The sequence below is a fragment of the Oryctolagus cuniculus genome, chromosome 14, assembly GCF_964237555.1.
Source record: "Oryctolagus cuniculus chromosome 14, mOryCun1.1, whole genome shotgun sequence".
Lineage (NCBI taxonomy): Eukaryota > Metazoa > Chordata > Mammalia > Lagomorpha > Leporidae > Oryctolagus > Oryctolagus cuniculus.
This window is the reverse complement of record NC_091445.1, coordinates 82,336,736-82,353,415: the sequence shown is the minus strand read 5'-3', so window position 1 is coordinate 82,353,415 and position 16,680 is coordinate 82,336,736. Positions and strand designations below refer to the sequence as shown.

At 39.3% G+C, this 16,680-nt stretch overlaps 1 protein-coding gene across 1 annotated transcript in view; it reads right to left on the bottom strand.

Moving 5' to 3' along the window:
- The window catches only part of ZSWIM6 (zinc finger SWIM-type containing 6), a 220,114-nt gene that overhangs the window by 59,863 nt on the left and 143,571 nt on the right, over positions 1–16,680 (bottom strand). The window contains exon 3 of the mRNA XM_070056741.1: positions 2,390–2,538. Within this exon, the coding sequence (XP_069912842.1) occupies positions 2,390–2,538 (149 nt within the window). The remainder of the gene's footprint in view (positions 1–2,389; positions 2,539–16,680) is intronic.

Below are 16,680 nucleotides of genomic sequence, written 5' to 3'. Positions count from 1 at the left end.
TGTTCCAGGCTACTGCTTTGGTCTTGCCCTCCCCTGGCTGCATGCAAGGATTTGGGGGAGTGGACCAGCAGACAGAGCATCTCTCTCTCTCTGCCTTTTCCAAAAAAAAAAAAAAAAAAAAAAAAAAGGATTCCATGTGAAAGGCAAGTAAAGGAGAAACCAGCAGATCTTCAGTAACACAGCCCAAATCTAAGTGATCAATAGATCCTGTCTGTAACTATACCCAAACAAGCAAAGGAACGCCTTCACCCACTTTAGAAGTTGAGGCCTTAAGGAACTCAAAAGTACTTTTACCCTAAATCACAAAGGTTGTGCTTTTAGGAGGATTATTTCAGTAATCCTAAAAGAAGTTTATTCCCAATTTGGAAATACTAAAAAGTCATGAACAGTGAAGACCAGGAGGAAGAAAGGGAGCTGCCGGCCAGCGCCACAGCTCACTAGGCTAATCCTCCGCCTGTGGCGCCAGCAACCCAGGTTCTAGTCCCGGTTGGGGCGCCGGATTCTGTCCTGGTTGCTCCTCTTCCAGGCCTGGGAAGGCAGTGGAGGACGGCCCAAGTGCTTGGGCCCTGCACCCACATAGGAGACCAGGAGAAAGCGCCTGGCTCCTGCCTTCAGATTGGCGCAGCGCGCTGGCCGTAGCAGCCATTTGGGGGGTGAACCAACAGAAGAAAGACCTTTCTCTCTGTCTCTCTCACTGTCTAAACTCTACCTGTCAAAAAAAAAGGGGGCGGGGGGAAGCTGCCGTTTACTGGATATCATGCTGAAGAGTTTTATTTACATTTACACTTACCACTTAATCTTTATATCAACCATGTAACGTAGGCCCAATAACAATCCTAATTGTTATACATTATAAAACTATGCGTCAGAGAAGTTAAAAGACAAGGGCAACAGCAAAAATCAGAACCCAGATCTATTTTAATTCCAAGAGCTATGCCATTTCCAAAATTAGATGTTGTTAATAACATCATATGGCATGTAGAATGTGTATAAAATATATACAGATAAAAATAACAGCTGTAGACCAGTCTAGTAACACACCTTTCATACTGGTTCTACCAGGCCACTCTGTATTCTGCTGACATGAGAATATATGAAATACTTTGTGTGTAAATATATCAAACCTTTTATATTATCAGTACATCAATAGATTTGATTTAATGTTAATTTTCCTGGTAGATTTTTAAACTATTTCTTAGTTAGCAACAGTAATGAAAATGGAAACTTTGCCATTAAGTGTATAATCAGAACTTTGTGTGCAATAGCATTCAAATGCCTCTATAGCCTAATGGAAATTAATTTGCAAAGTGCTGACTTGAAGTATCATATGACTTTGAAGTACCTGTGAACTACCACAAAAATGATTAAGTAGCTTGTGAAGCAGTTTTACAGCTGAATGTGTTCTACTCCGATTCACAAAAAATGACAATCTACATATGGTATACAGGATAAATCTTTACTAAAACAGGGTATTGATGAAATCAGAATACATTATTTTCTGGCAATACAAAATTAACAAAGTTTACCCTACTTCTTCTGAACAATGAAAACATCACTAATAGATCTTTTAGTTATTATGAATATTAGAGATGCTATTTAACAAATATATCAATGAACACAGCTATCTATTCCCTTAACCAATTTTAAACATTATCCATAATTATAACTTGTATCAGTGAAAATACACTCACTTAAATATTATTAAAAAGGCATTTTATCTGACATCTAACACTCTGCTTATGGTACTAAAAGTTCCATCTGAAGCAACAGACACAGCTTTTGCTCCCAAGTCACTTATGACCAAAATAACTCTATTTCTTAGGCAACCAATTTTTGGTGATCTACATTAACTCTAAACATCATTATCTAACACTACTGTCACAAAAATGAAAAGACATATTATCATTCACTAATATCTAATAACTTGCTAAGGTTTGTAAACTTTGTAAAATCTAGAATTTAAATAAAAATCTCTATGAATCTAAAATCCATGTTTCTGAAACTTAGTGACATTATTAAACTAAAAACTTAAAGCATATTTTAAGAATTGTGTTTAAAATTATACTGAACTTGGGAAAATTAGAGAAAGAAAAAAACTTGAAAAGGTGGCAAATTAAATAAAATCAAGATCTTTGTTTTGTTTTCACTAATGAATGAGCCTTTTCAAAACTGTACGAGGCATTACCATTGTAGTACTACCTGGGAGAGACAAAAGGGTCCCACACTGTCTAAGGTGACCTCAGCAAATTAAAGCTTACATCACAACACAGAAGTTTCTAATTTAGACCCCGTTCTTAATTTACAAAAAGCTTTTACCCTGATGTAAACATGAGTGTTGATAGTTTCTATATACATATACATAATTTCTTTTAAAAGAAATATTTCATACCTTTGCAAAGAGCAAATTAAGCTGCTTCCCTGATCCGTGGTACCCGCCCTGGGAAAGGAACAGTTTAACCTGTTCTTGTACCTGCTCTTCATCTAAGTGCCAGCAGTTTTCATCATCTATACTAGCACCTGCTGTTGGATCAGGAGCACCTAGAAATAAAAAGAAAAAAAATAACAGATATGCTAGACAAAAACTCTGTGCTGAAAGGATCCTGATTATAAGCATGAAATTAAGATCCTCTATTTTTACCAAATATTTTAAAATCCAATCTCAATGTCAATTATACACACAAATTTGAAACTTAAATTAATGGAAAATTCAAAGGTTTATTTCTTGGACTTTGCTGATTTGTAACAAGCCAAGCATAGAGTACTTTACAACTGAGATACCTCAATCTTTTAAATTAGAGATGATTATCTTTGGAAATGAGTTAATAGGTTCTCTAAACAATTAAAAAGCTAAAAAAAAAGTCTCATTGTAAATACATGATGTAATAAAGTTCTGTGTATGATATGCTAGAAGAATGATTATTTTCAAAGACTTCAGAGAAATGTGAAACAAGTAAACTCAGCAGAGTATTTCTCTTTACTATGTTAATTCAAAAAGCTTTCATCATTACCTAGTGCTGTATAAACTACATGCTGACATAAGTCTTTAGTTGCAGAAAACTGAAGATTAAAAAGGGAAATCTAGCCACACGGGAACAGGCAGTGCAGCTGTTGTACTAAACCAGGTTGTAGTATCACCTTGCCAAACTGCATAAATATTTTATTGCTGAAGTACACAAAAGATAACAGCTATGAAATACACCCTGTGTGTGTGTGTGTGTAGATTATATCAGAATTTAAAAATTACTCTAATATTTATGCAGGTAAAAACCAGGTTTCACTATATGTTAATAAAATAAAAGGGTATTTTAAGGCCTAATATCCATAAGAAATTCAAAACATTTTAAATCTAAAAATCTTCAATCCCTAATGTACCATCTCCTTCCTTATTGACCCTTAAGAAAATAGATTTGTAGTTGTGGTTCAGCAATATGTCTCTGGAATGCAGATTCAATCACTAACATCTGGGGTCCACTAGTCCCTGTTAGAGGAAGGCAGCAAGCCTATGACCCTCCCTGAAAAGTGTATATTTATTCATTTAGCCAGTCAGCAACTGTACTGAACGCATGACCAATGCCAGTCTCTCTGCTAGACTTGGGGATACAACTGTGTGTAAAAGAGAATTCCTATCTTCACCAAATTTAGTGTTAACTCAGAGGATTTCAAGATTTTAAAAAAATAAATAAATGAAGGGAAAGGCAGATCTCTCGCATTAGCTGGTCCACTACTCAAATGGCTGCAATGCCCAGGGCTGTGTTGGGCCAAAACCAGGAGCCCAGAACTTCATACAAGTCTCCCATGCGGATGCAGGGGCCCACGGACTTGGCCCAGTCTCCACTGCTTTTCCAGGCACATTAGCAGAGAGCTGGATGGGAAGCAGAGCAGCCAGGACTGGAACCCAAGCTCATATTAGATGCTGGCATCACAGGTGGCGGCTTAACCTACTGGGCCACTGTGCTGGCTCCGCTTTCAAGCTTTCCTGACCAAGACCCACCACAAGAAATATCATACATAATGCACATACATGTCTGTGTGCGTATGTGATTACAGCTATTAATCTGAAGCAAAAGTCTGATGGAAAGAACAACCTTTACTATAAATGAAGATATTTTCTATTTTCTATTCCATTTCAGTTTTTAAAGAGCTTGTCATACTTTTGTAAATTGATGTCATAACCAATGATGGGTCACAACCCACTACTCAAGAACAAATCTGTGGAATAAAAATCAATGTAACAATCATATATATAGATGGTAATAATTGCTCAAAGGAAGAGGACGAGTGCTGGAGACTATATCAAAGAGCACTGACTTGGCCTTGGACTGCTAGGGCAAGCATACCTTGAGGAAATGGCACTCAGCTGAGATCTGCCTTAAGCAGATAAGAAGCTAATTACAAGTTAAACAAAGCAGACAAAGGAGGAGATGGGTCTGCATGTGAGACTAGGAAAAGAACTCAGGCAGAAGACTTAAGAGGGAAGGAACACAGTGCAGAAAGGACATAAAAGGCAGTTCATGCAATTTAAGAGTAGAGGATAAGGGGAAGAGCAATATGAGGGTACTTCATAAAGTTGGCAGAAAATGGAATGAAAAGATATTTTTTAAAGATTTATTTATTTGAAAGGCAGAGAGTTACAGAAAGGCAGCGGCAGAGAGAGAGAAGTTTTCCATTCTCTGGTTCACTCCCCAAATGACCATAAGAGCCAGAGTTGGGCCGATCCAAAGTCAGGAGCCAGGAGCTTTCTCCGGTCTCCCATGCGGGTGCAGGGACCCAAGGCCTTGGGCCATCTTTCACTGTTTTCCCAGGCCACAGTAGAGAGTTGGACCGGAAACAGAGTGGCTGGGATGCCGCGGCGGCCCTACCCACTACGCCACAGCGCCAGCTCCGGTACAAAACATTTTGAAATTCATGTATACCAAGGGTTCTCAAGGAGTTCATGAAAATGTGTATTAAGGAAAAAATATGCATGGCTTTCAAAATTTTTTGCACCAAAAAAATTACATTCTTTTTTAAAAATTTATTTAAAAGAAAAACAATTTATTTAAAAGGCAGCATTACACAGAGAGAGGGAGAGATAGAGAGACAGACAGAAAAGATTTTCCACCTGCTGGTTTGTTCACTCCCCAAATGGCTGGGGCTGAGCCATAATACAATTAGGAGCCTGGAACTCCATCTGGGTCTCCTAAATGGGTGGCAGGGACCAAGAATTTGAGCCACCTTAAGCTGCTTTCCCAGGTGCATTAGCAAGCAGGGAGCTGAATTGGAAGTAGAGCAAATGGGACTTGGACTGGCACCCATACTGGATGCTGGTGTTGCAGGAGGCAGCTTGACTTGCTGTGCCATAAGGTCCCAAACTTATCTTGTAATTCCATTTTAACATGAACTTTTTAAAAAGTACCCTCATGGAAGACAATCCTGGAGAAACAGAAGTAGGGTCAGACTGTAAGAACCTTGCTGGTGAGAAGCTTAGTTTTTCTTCCCCAAAGAGTAACAAATGGGAATTCATGACAAAGTTATCTAAAGTGAAAGATGTTTTCTCCTGATCCGCACCTATTGCAACGTTGCCACCATGGAATAGCATGCAGCCAGAATGTCAATGTGGAAGTTCTTCGTGTGCTACGATGGAAATATATCCAGGATATATCACTGATTAAAAAAATCAAGGAGAAAAAAAGTATACACACTATACCTACCACCTTTCATGCGAATAGTGAAGCCTCAGATAATGATAATGTGTCAAGTCCTTTTGAAGGTTATTTAAATTGAGTAATCCAGTTACATGAGAAAAAGAGAACCATGTGAATATGACTTATGTAACTAAAAATATTACTTTATCTGAAATGTAGAGAATGGCTGGGGAACAAAAATATGTAAGAGAACAGTGAGGGTGCTATTTTGATAGTCTGCACACAGGATGATGACTTGAGCCTGCAACACAGCTATGGGCAAAAATGGAGAATTAGAGAGGAATTCAGGATCCAAACACAGTAAGATTTGGTGAGGAAGTGAATGTGCAAGGACGGTCTGGGAGATTAAGGGGGAGAGACACACAGGTTTCTAAATTCAACAACATGACAGAATATTGGGTAACCCACTGATGGACTGCAGAGGACCAGGTTTGGGAGTGACAGAGGCCGTGTCTGAGAGGTCAGGAGTGCAGTTTTACACACGGTAAATGTGAAATACCTTTGAGACAGTGGACAGAATGGGAGAGGATTCCAAGCAGGGAGCTGGGTATACTATCAGGGGTAGTACAGGTAAAGAAGTGTGCCCAACACCAAGCCCTAAGAAAGGCCAACATTTAAAGGCTCGGTGAGAGGACAAGCAAGAATGGCAAAGAGTGTGAGTGGCCTCTGGATGGAGAAATCTGGTCTTCCAGAAGAACACTGTTCTAAGTAGGCACTTGGGATGGTAATTAGATGTTTGAGCTCTGTGAGATTAAGGCTTTAATAAAAAAAAAAGGAGAAACAAAACAAAAACCAAGAGGCAGATTTTAAACTCAACAGACAGATTCCAAGGTGAAGCAAGCTCCCATCTAATGGTTCATACCCCAAATGCCTGCAAGAGCTAGGCTGGGCCAGGAAGTTGGGAGGAGGAGTGGAGGCGGGACTCAAACAAGGCACTCTGTTGTGGGATACCGACTCACGTTATGCCCTGCTCACCCATCCTTGGGAGAAGGGAAGCAGGATTCTTACTCAGCAGGTTAAGAGCAACTGTCAAGCATCCTCACACACCTCATCTCATTTTTCTCCTCATAATGTCCTCCAGAGGCAAGTACAGTCCACAATCCCTGTACAGACTCAGGATGGTTTTGACTGGTCCATAGCACACTGCTGATATCCAGCATTCTGGTTCTCTTCCAGTGAATGAACATATCTCAGAACCCTGGGGCCAAAGTTTTGAGCCCTGAAGCCATCAAAGCAGGAGGAGTCAACACTAAAACAAAGAGAAATTTAAGAGAGGGTACTGGTACTTAAGGGCATTTGTCAGCAGGTTTCTCTTTTAAAGGAGGCATTAAGGATACACAATCCTGTGAAGAGTTAATTACTAGGTCTGCATCAGTTATTCCTCAGGGATCCCAAGCCCCTAATTTGGTCATCCCTTTGATTCTAGGGGAAGACATACGCGACACACCCCTGGCACAAGACAGCTTCTCCTGTGGCCTGAAATGGCAAAAGGAGTCTACATTCAGATATCCCACCCAAAACTTCAGAATGTACTCAACTTTTAATTTTTCATGCTTAAGAGCAGAAAGTGACAGAAGAACCCAGTAATCACTCTGGACTTGAATTCCATGGTACATTTTTCTTTTAAAATCTGACAGGTTTGGCCGGCGCCGCGGCTCACTAGGCTAATCCTCCACCTAGCGGCGCCGGCACACCGGGTTCTAGTCCCGGTCGGGGCGCTGGATTCTGTCCCAGTTGCCCCTCTTCCAGGCCAGCTCTCTGCTGTGGCCAGGGAGTGCAGTGGAGGATGGCCCAGGTGCTTGGGCCCTGCACCCCATGGGAGACCAGGAAAAGCACCTGGCTCCTGGCTCCTGCCATCGGATCAGCGCGGTGCGCCGGCCGCAGCGCGCTGGCCGCGGTGGCCATTGGAGGGTGAACCAACGGCAAAAGGAAGACCTTTCTCTCTGTCTCTCTCTCTCTCACTGTCCACTCTGCCTGTCAAAAAAAAATAAATAAATAAAAAAAAATAAAAAGAAAAAAAAAAAGAAAAAAAAAAATCTGACAGGTTTGAAAATTTGAAATTGCTTTAAGGGTCCATTTAATTTACTTACATACACATCTTGGCTCTGGCTCAAGTGGAGAAATACCTAACACCAAATGGGTAAATACATGAATTAGGTTTTTTCAGGTTCTTATGGAAACTGTCTTTGGCTTTTATTTTTTGGTAAGCTAGTACTACTTCTTTAGAGTACGGGGAGGGCTCTGGATAAGAAAGTGGCCCCATGGACAACATTCACTGCAACTTATCTCTACGGTCTACAAGAGCTGGAAGGACGTGAAGGATTCCTAAATCCCGGATTAGAATTCACAAGATTTCAGTTCTAGGCACAGTTTGGAAAACCTGTGCATCCTCTGACAATTCATTTATGCTCTTAGGCCTCCATTTCCTCAATTCTAAGATCTATAATGCAAGAATAAAAAGGGAAGTGGGCAATAAAAATTAGGAATCTACTCATGAAACATAGAAAACGTCCTAACTTAGTTGTAAGACTGCAAGGAAAGATAACTAGTGGAGAAATAAAACATAAATTTAACTACATACAACTCAACATTTTAGGAACAAGACATGTTTACTATCCATTATACACCAGAAAATTAAATGTCTACAACAATATTCTCCCCCAAAGTGTAAATGTATACATAAAACTCTTGATGCTAAGGTTTAACTATTTAAATTTTCAAATGTTTATTACATCCATTAGTGTTTCCTAAGCTGTACATAAAATGTAAGATCTGCAACACTCATTTATGCTTGTTAATGGCTATCCATAGTCAAAACACCTCGCAGCATTTACCTTGGAAAGGAAATGCAAAGGGAAATGTAATTCATATATTTATGTATTTGCTATTAAATATCTTCTGAGTTGGGCAGAAACCAGAATGTGTATGTACATAAATTCAATGGTCCATTAAAATGTTTTAAAACCTATCACGTTTTTCACTCTTATTTGTATTTATAATTATAAATGCTGTAATATTTATGACTGTATAATTAATCTTTGTGGGCATTTTATTACTAAAGCTCATTCTTCGAAGTTTTAAGCCTTCAGGGAAAGTGAAATTATCTGCTAGAAAAAAGAGAGTGCAACTGTCTCTAATGCCCAGACTGGGATGTCTGAGTTTGAATTAGCCTCTCCAGCACAGGAGGGAGAAGAGGAGGGTTCACAGATGTAAAGAACCACTACCTAAGCCTTCCTCCGACTAGTGCTGGATTTGGTTCTGAACTTAGCTTTGATTTATTCCAACAGCAAAACTCCCTTATCAGGCATTATGAAGATTCCTGGGGCACACTGTGAAAAACAGATGCCTGGGCACCATTCTAGACCTGTTGAATCAGAATCTCTGCTGGGGATAAAAAGGGAGGGAAGGGGGCAGAGCAGCATTCGAAATCTGGAGAGAATGTTAAGCATGTTGGCATATTCTGGATCTTAATAATGGAAAGTATTCCAGTTCCTGAGGCAAAGGAGAGAAACCTCTCCAGCGTATTCAAGGAAGCATATTGAAGACATCCTGATGAGAGATGTGTCTCATGCTATGGGTAGTCACTTGTAAGCTTTTCAAAGTAAGCTATGAAGACACATTCACAACTGGCTTATGCTATGTTTGGTATATCCACAGTTTTAGGTTCTAATGAGGGACTTGATGCTTTCTCGTATTTTGTTGGAAAGCAAATTCAAAACAGGAAAGAGTAAAAGGCATTAGTTACCTTTATTTTAACTGTGATCTAATCACTTTGGTAATATGGTTGTCCTAACAATGCTTTTGTAATCATTTACATTTACATAGCATACATTGATATGCTATGTAAATTCTTAAAGGGGCAAACACAGACCATGCAGGCAGAATGCAGGCAGCAGATGTCTACACTGCAGAGATAATTAATTCAGCCTCTTTGGGGGGGACCTATAGAAGAATACCAGCTCCTACAGTTTAGCACCTGCTGTTAAAGCTAGAAAACATTAAGCCTGTGGCTCACAAAGGCGTAGGCACACCTGTCTTACAAGTTGAAGGCAAAATCCCAAACATCAGCCGTTGGCACTAAGAGGGGCAAGGCAAGATGGGACCCTAGTGATTTTGACTTAAAAGAAAAAAAGTCTTAAGAGCAGAGAAAACTAGAAGATCGCTAAAAAATAATGTGCAATGAGTAAACACACCCTTTAGAAAAGACTTAAATTTTATCTTTAATTGAATTCTCACTTCCAGGCAGTGCCTAATGCCTTCATTTCAATTTATAATTTTGTTATGGCTGAAACAGTTTCTTCATCACCTTCTATCCTCTGCAGGCAGCCCACACTGCTGCTGGGACAGAGTGCAGTGTCCTGTCCAGGAGCTGTCAGAGCGCACTCTGCTTTACTGTGGGGTCTACTGACAGAAGCAGCCCTAGAACACTGCAGGCTGCTACGCCATCAACCACCGTCCTCTCAGCTAAACCCACAGCAGTAAGTAAGCAGTAGCACTGCCACCAGCATTTGCCTCAGGGAACTCACACACACCTGTCAGTTGATGGCCCCTCCTCTGTTACTCTCCTCACTTCCCACTTTAGTATCTCTTGCCACCATTTAATTTACTTTAGGAGTTCAACAGTACACTTGTTCATGGCTAGAAACAATCATGTATTTCATATGAATAAAAAGCAATAAAGTATCTGTATATGTGCCAGTGCTCACTTAAAAATACAGAGTGCATAACAAGTCACATCCCATTATTTATCTTATAAAAGTATTAGTGATTACTTGATATACAAATATAAAAATTAAAGAGAAAGTTCTCAGTCTGAAAGTTGTAAGTATAGTTTGCTCAAACTATTTTAAAAGACTTTAAAAAATTAATTCACATATACTTTCCTCAAATTTTTCTATGAACTTTTTGAAGACTCCTTATATGTACTATTGCCCTTGAAGATTTAGGTCAACTGCCATATCATAACACCAGTGAGGAGAGCAACTCATTTCCAGCTCTTGGATCCCCCTGACCTTATGAAACAGGCATTCTCTGTTGTCCCCATTTTACAAAGAAGACAACTGAGGCCTGCAGAGATTCAGTTGTTTGCACCCAGCAACAAGCTGGAAAGCAAATGCTGGTATTCTAACCTAGGCTGTCTACCTTTAAAGTTGAATTCTTAAACACTGTGGACAGACTTAGAGTGGGAGGCATGAGATACTCATTTGGGGGGATACAGGAATAAAAAACTCACCAAGACAACAGAGATATGACTCTAGGGTCATTAAAGGGGGGAGGAGGGAGGAAACAACACAGCTGATAGCAACACTTTGCACAAATTATGAGAGGACTAAAAGCTATATGGAAAACAAGTATTTGGAGATGAGAATAGAGTGAAGAGTTTTGGTCTAAAAGTATTCTGGCGGTCTGTATCACCCCCAGATCACTCATGGGTTAAAGCTTTATGATTCCTACAAAGTATGAGATATAAATTCGAAGACTACTTCCTTTTTAAAGAATAAAATTGAAAAACTTTTTCAGAGGAAAAAAAAATCACCTGTGCATTACCACATAAATTCCATTCCATCGATGGTTTTAAAAACGTTACTTACATTGGGGTGAACATTTTGCCTAGTGGTTAGCTGGCTGTTCAGGACACCTGACTCACATGTAATCGAGCGCCCAGCTCCACGCCTAACTCCAGCTTCCTGCTAATGCGTATCCTGTAGGCAGTGGTGCTGGCTTAGGTAACTGGGTTCCCGCCAGCCACTGGCAATTTCCCAACCCAGTCAAGACTTCAAGACTTTTATTCTATGAGCATTTGGGAAGTGAACCAGTAGATGGGGAACTAACACACACACACACACACACACGCACACACTTTCTCTCAAATAAAATATTAAAGTTAAAAAAATACTTAAATCGCATACAGAAACACAAAGTTTTAGTTTTAACTTAAGGATAAAGTGATAAATTTTTGGAGCGAAACTAGAAAGTTATAAACTTCAAAATGACATTTGTTCTGACATTTCTACTATTAAGAACCTATTATTCAAACATTTATGCACAGATTCATACATACATACATACACACACATACACACACACACACACAGATGGTCACAACAGCACTGTACATAGAGAAAGTAGAGAACCTCCTCAAGGTCATTCAGGAGGTTAGTGGCCACAAAAATCTGTAACATGGAATACTACACAGCATTTAAAACAATAAAAGACCTATTTGTACTTACATAAGATATTCATGATATATTAAGTGAAAAAAGCAAACTGCAGAAAAAATTTTTTGAAATACATTTATCTTAAAATGATGTAAGAGGCTACTTTAAAAGTTTAAGGAAATGGAATTAAAAGTTTATTTTAGTGCAAAAAATTCTTTTGAAATCCACACATTTTTTAATAATAGGCAGTTCCACAAACTTTTTGAAGTTTCTTGTGTACATGTTTGTGTCTGTCTGCAAACATGCATGCTTACAAAAGTATATTCACTAAGAAAAATGCTGGGGCCAGAATTGTGGCGTAGCGGGTTAAGCCAGCGTCTGCGACACTGGCACCCCTTACAGGCACTGACTGAAATCCCAGTGGCTCCACTTCCAATCCAGCTCCCTGCTAATGTGCCTGGGAAAAAGTAGTGGAAGATGACCCACGTGCTTGGGCTCCTGCATGCACGAGGGAGACCCGGATGGTGCTCCTGGCTTTGGTCTGGATCAGACCAACCTACTGTGGCTGTTTGGAGAGTGAACCCGCTGATGGAAGATCTCTCTCTCTCTGGCTCTACCTTTTAAATAAATCTTTGAAAAAGAAATAAAGAAAACTGTCTACCAAAATATAAACCACGCCATCATCTGGGAGTGCCTTGGGCAAATAAAGATGCTATTGGGAGTATGGAGCCTATAGGGACTTACCTTCCATCTTCACACAAGGTACTTTTAAAAGTATGTGGAGAAATTAAGTTTATTTTGGTACACAAAAAATTTTAAATCCATGCATACGAGGAGTCTTCAAAAATTAATGAAAAATGAATATTATGAAAAAAATTATGGTTCTCAAAAATTTTTGCACAATAAAAACCTTTAATTGCATTTTCCACAAACTTTTTGAAGTACCTCGTGTACTCCCATACAATTTTTTCTAACATGAATTATTATTTTAAATTTTCTTTCTTCCCTATAGGACATATTTGCTAATTTTATTGACCACCAGCAGATCACACCTTTGTTTCACCAACTGTCAACAGCGAAATTCTCTACAATAGAAAGGATATGCTAGATAACAATCAGATTATCTCCCTAGGATTCTTAAAAAAAAAAACTGGCTGCTAATGCAAGCCCAATTACAATGAATACTACCATCCACAGGGAAATAAAAGAAACAGAGATGGGACATAAAGCCTCCACGCAGCAGCTCCAACTGGCACTCACTCGTGGATCTGGAACATGTATGTGTACATGTCCTTTAAGAATAAGCTCCAAGTTCCTACCAAGAACAAAACAGAATGACAAATAACAGTGTAACTTTTTGTTTAACAAGTGTGAGTGCTTATTATATTAAATAATGTGCTTAGGGAGGCTACCAAGACCCACAGGTCATAGTTTCAGCCCTGGTGGAGTTTAACAACCAAGTCAAAGTGAAGAGCTAAGCTGTAAAAAAGGGACTGCTGAATGGAAAAGATGACCATTTCACTCATGTACAGTAAATAGAGCTGCTGGCTATACCCCACTAAACTAGGGTCTTTTTAAAAATTTTTTAAAATTTTTATTTATTTGACAGGTAGAGTTACAGACAGTGAGAGAGAGAGAGACAGGGGAAAGATCTTCCTTCCTTTGGTTCACCCCACAAGTGGCCGCCACGGCCGGCGCTGCGCTGATCCGAAGCCAGGAGCCAGGTGCTTCCTCTTGGCCTCCCACGGGGGTGCAGGTGCCCAAGCACTTGGGCCATCCTCCACTGCACTCCCTGGCCACAACAGAGAGCTGGACTGGAAGAGGAGCAACCAGGACTAGAACCCGGTGCCCATATGGGATGCCGGCACCGCAGGCGGAGGATTAACCAAGTGAGCCATGGTGCCGGCCCCGGGTCTTTCTGATTTTTACTTGTTAAACTTCTTATTTGGTGAAGTATTAAGCCTTTTTACTGTAATTTTAAAATGTTACCTCAAAAACTAAAAAAAGAAAGGAAGGGGAGGAAGGAAATATCATGTCCTTAGAAGGCTGATCGTACTTACAATGACATTGACTCTGTTAAAAAGTAAGTAAAAATGAAAATAAATATCTTTGAAAATGGGACTGCTGAGTAAATTTACTTCTTTTTTTGCTAATACCTGAAAGAGCCTGAGAAAACTGACATATAATATGACTGGGACAGAAACATTTGGAGGCTAAATTCAGCAGGATAGGTAGATGTGAATAGAATTCGCAATCTTAGTTTTATAAGAACCATACTCAAAACAGCCTGAAATGGAAGAACAACACACAAATGTAAGGTTGGGTAAAACTACAGGGAGTGCAACTTTGCAGTTAGGACATCTAGGTGTCTCCTACGTCTTTGAGAGTTCGAAGAGACCTCAGATGTCACGTGCCATGGCGACCCTCATCTAACATGTAAATAAATCCTCCTCTCTGGCTGGCTGAGACAGTATCTTTGGGCACACGGCACAGAAGTGAGGGATGAGTTTAACCTGACAATGAAATGAAAAGGTCACTGAAATGACACCCCCCTCTCCTCTGTTCCATATACAGGATTATACCCAGTACTAGTTTCCCTGCAGTCTAGCCCTTTGATGTAGTCCACCCAGTACAGTTCATAGCGAGGTCAGTAAAAGAAAAAGCTCATGAGAAAAAGTAGAAGAGGAAGAAGTAAATGCTACAAAGTCAGAGGAAAGCAAACTGGCCTCCCATTCTAATATTATCAATTCGACAGGTTTCTGCTCTCTTCTTTTTATCTGAGTACTTGTGAATACCCTAAGAAGAATTCATTAATCAAGCTCAGTTATCACATTGTTATTATTACTGTTATACATGTATACATTATATCACTAAAAATTCTCCACTACTGTTAGAGAAGATTCTGTGTACTTTAAATGTTAAGAGAAAAAAAAAAAAACTTCAGTCTCATCTAAGATCACACAGGTAATACGCAGCAAAGACAACATGGATTTTAGGACTCCAGATTTTAAGGTCAATGTTCTGTCCCTTCATCACCGACTACCAACCTACAATACATCTCCTTTAATAGGATGCGTAAAGACCAGAAGAGGCTGGATTTAATTAACTGAGTGGGGATAATTCTTAGAAATTAGTAAATCTCTTCTAAGGACCTGGCAAAGACAGACGATTTTTTTTTTTTTTTGAAAGATTATTTATTGAACAGCAAAGTGTCAGAGAGAGAAAGGAGCCAGAAAAAGAGACCTTCAGTCTGCTGGGTCACTCTCCCAACCAGGTCTCCAACATGGGTGGCAGAGACTCAAGGACTTCTCCCCTCCCAGTCGCATTAGCAGAGGGCTGAATGGGAAGCAGAGTAGACGGGACTCAGGCCAGGTTCTGATGTGGGATGCTAGTGTCACATGTAGTGGCTTAACCGCCGTGCCACAACACCAGTCCTGAGCAGTTTGTGTTTTAAGAATATGGAAGCTGGAGAAGTTTTATGAGAATATAAAGACAAGGGCAAACAACTGTTCTTAAAAAATACAGAAGGACAACCAGAGATCTCCTTGATGAGCCATTAACATTAACTATCTTACAGCGAGCTTTAGCATACAGTGGTTAACTTTACAATCTAATTAAAAGTATATGGGAAATTTTATGAAAACACAATGCAACACAAAAGGGCCTACTCCTACTCATGAGCACTGAAATACGATGATGATGAAGTCTATATATCAACTACCCCACTGAATCTGTGACCCTGGATACATCACTAAACCATTCTCCTTGATTTCTTCATCTCCACTCCACTGCAACCTAGCTCACATGGAAACTGAGGAGCAATGTTTATGAAGTAGACTTGAAAACGCTTTCAATTCTTCAGGATAAAATTCCTCAAAAACAAAATATTTCAAAATAATAGGAAAAGCAATGAACAGAATTTTAAGAAGTGGTTCGTAAGGGAAAGGGAAAACCCTATTGTTATCAACATATTTCAGATTTGCTTATAAATTATAATTATTCTTCTCTTACAAAGAGGATTTGGATAAGCTAAATCTCATCTTCATGACAACTAAAATAATGAAGTCTAAATCTTATCTTAACCCTATTTACCAAGCAAGGAAAAAATGATGCTATTCCTTGAAGAAAAATTAAATCCTCCCAATATTAATGTTCAGCGCATTTTTCTCAAAGGAAAAAGCATGGAAAAGCATACAAGAAGTTCTGCTTTAAAAAAGAGATTTAATAAAAGAAGAGTGTTTTGTGTACAGATGTCAGGAGGCAGGTGGGACCATGTAGTCAAATAACTCCAAAACATTTTTAATCCCACCCCCTACTAAGTCATTAATCTTAAACAGTTAAAAGAAGACCCTCCAGGGAGCAGATTTCCCATTTCATGACTTAAGGTCATGGCCTCTCTTCTTTTTGACCACAAGAATGGAGGGCAGGAAGGCAGCTTGTCTAACTGGCCCATTTCCAGCAAAATCTGATGATAAACTAAGTGGAGAGAAAGCTTGAGGGATAAACTGCGTAAGTTCACTGCTCAAGAAGTTGCTCTCACAGAAAAGTTATTTGAAAATCACAGTAAGTCTAAAACTAATGTGCATTCTCTACTGATGTTTCTTAGATCTCTTTTCCTTCTAATTTTACAAACTCTGAAATATGTCATGTGAACATATCCATTTTAGTTTACATTACTGTTTCATTAGTCCCATTATTTCAACATGGAAAGGATGTAATTTTTTTTCTAAAACTCTCAATGACTGCTATCCTTCAAAACAAGCAAGATAACTGCAGAACAAGCAACTGACTTTAGATGTGGACCTTCGGTTAAACTAAAATTCAGACAACAAAATGCT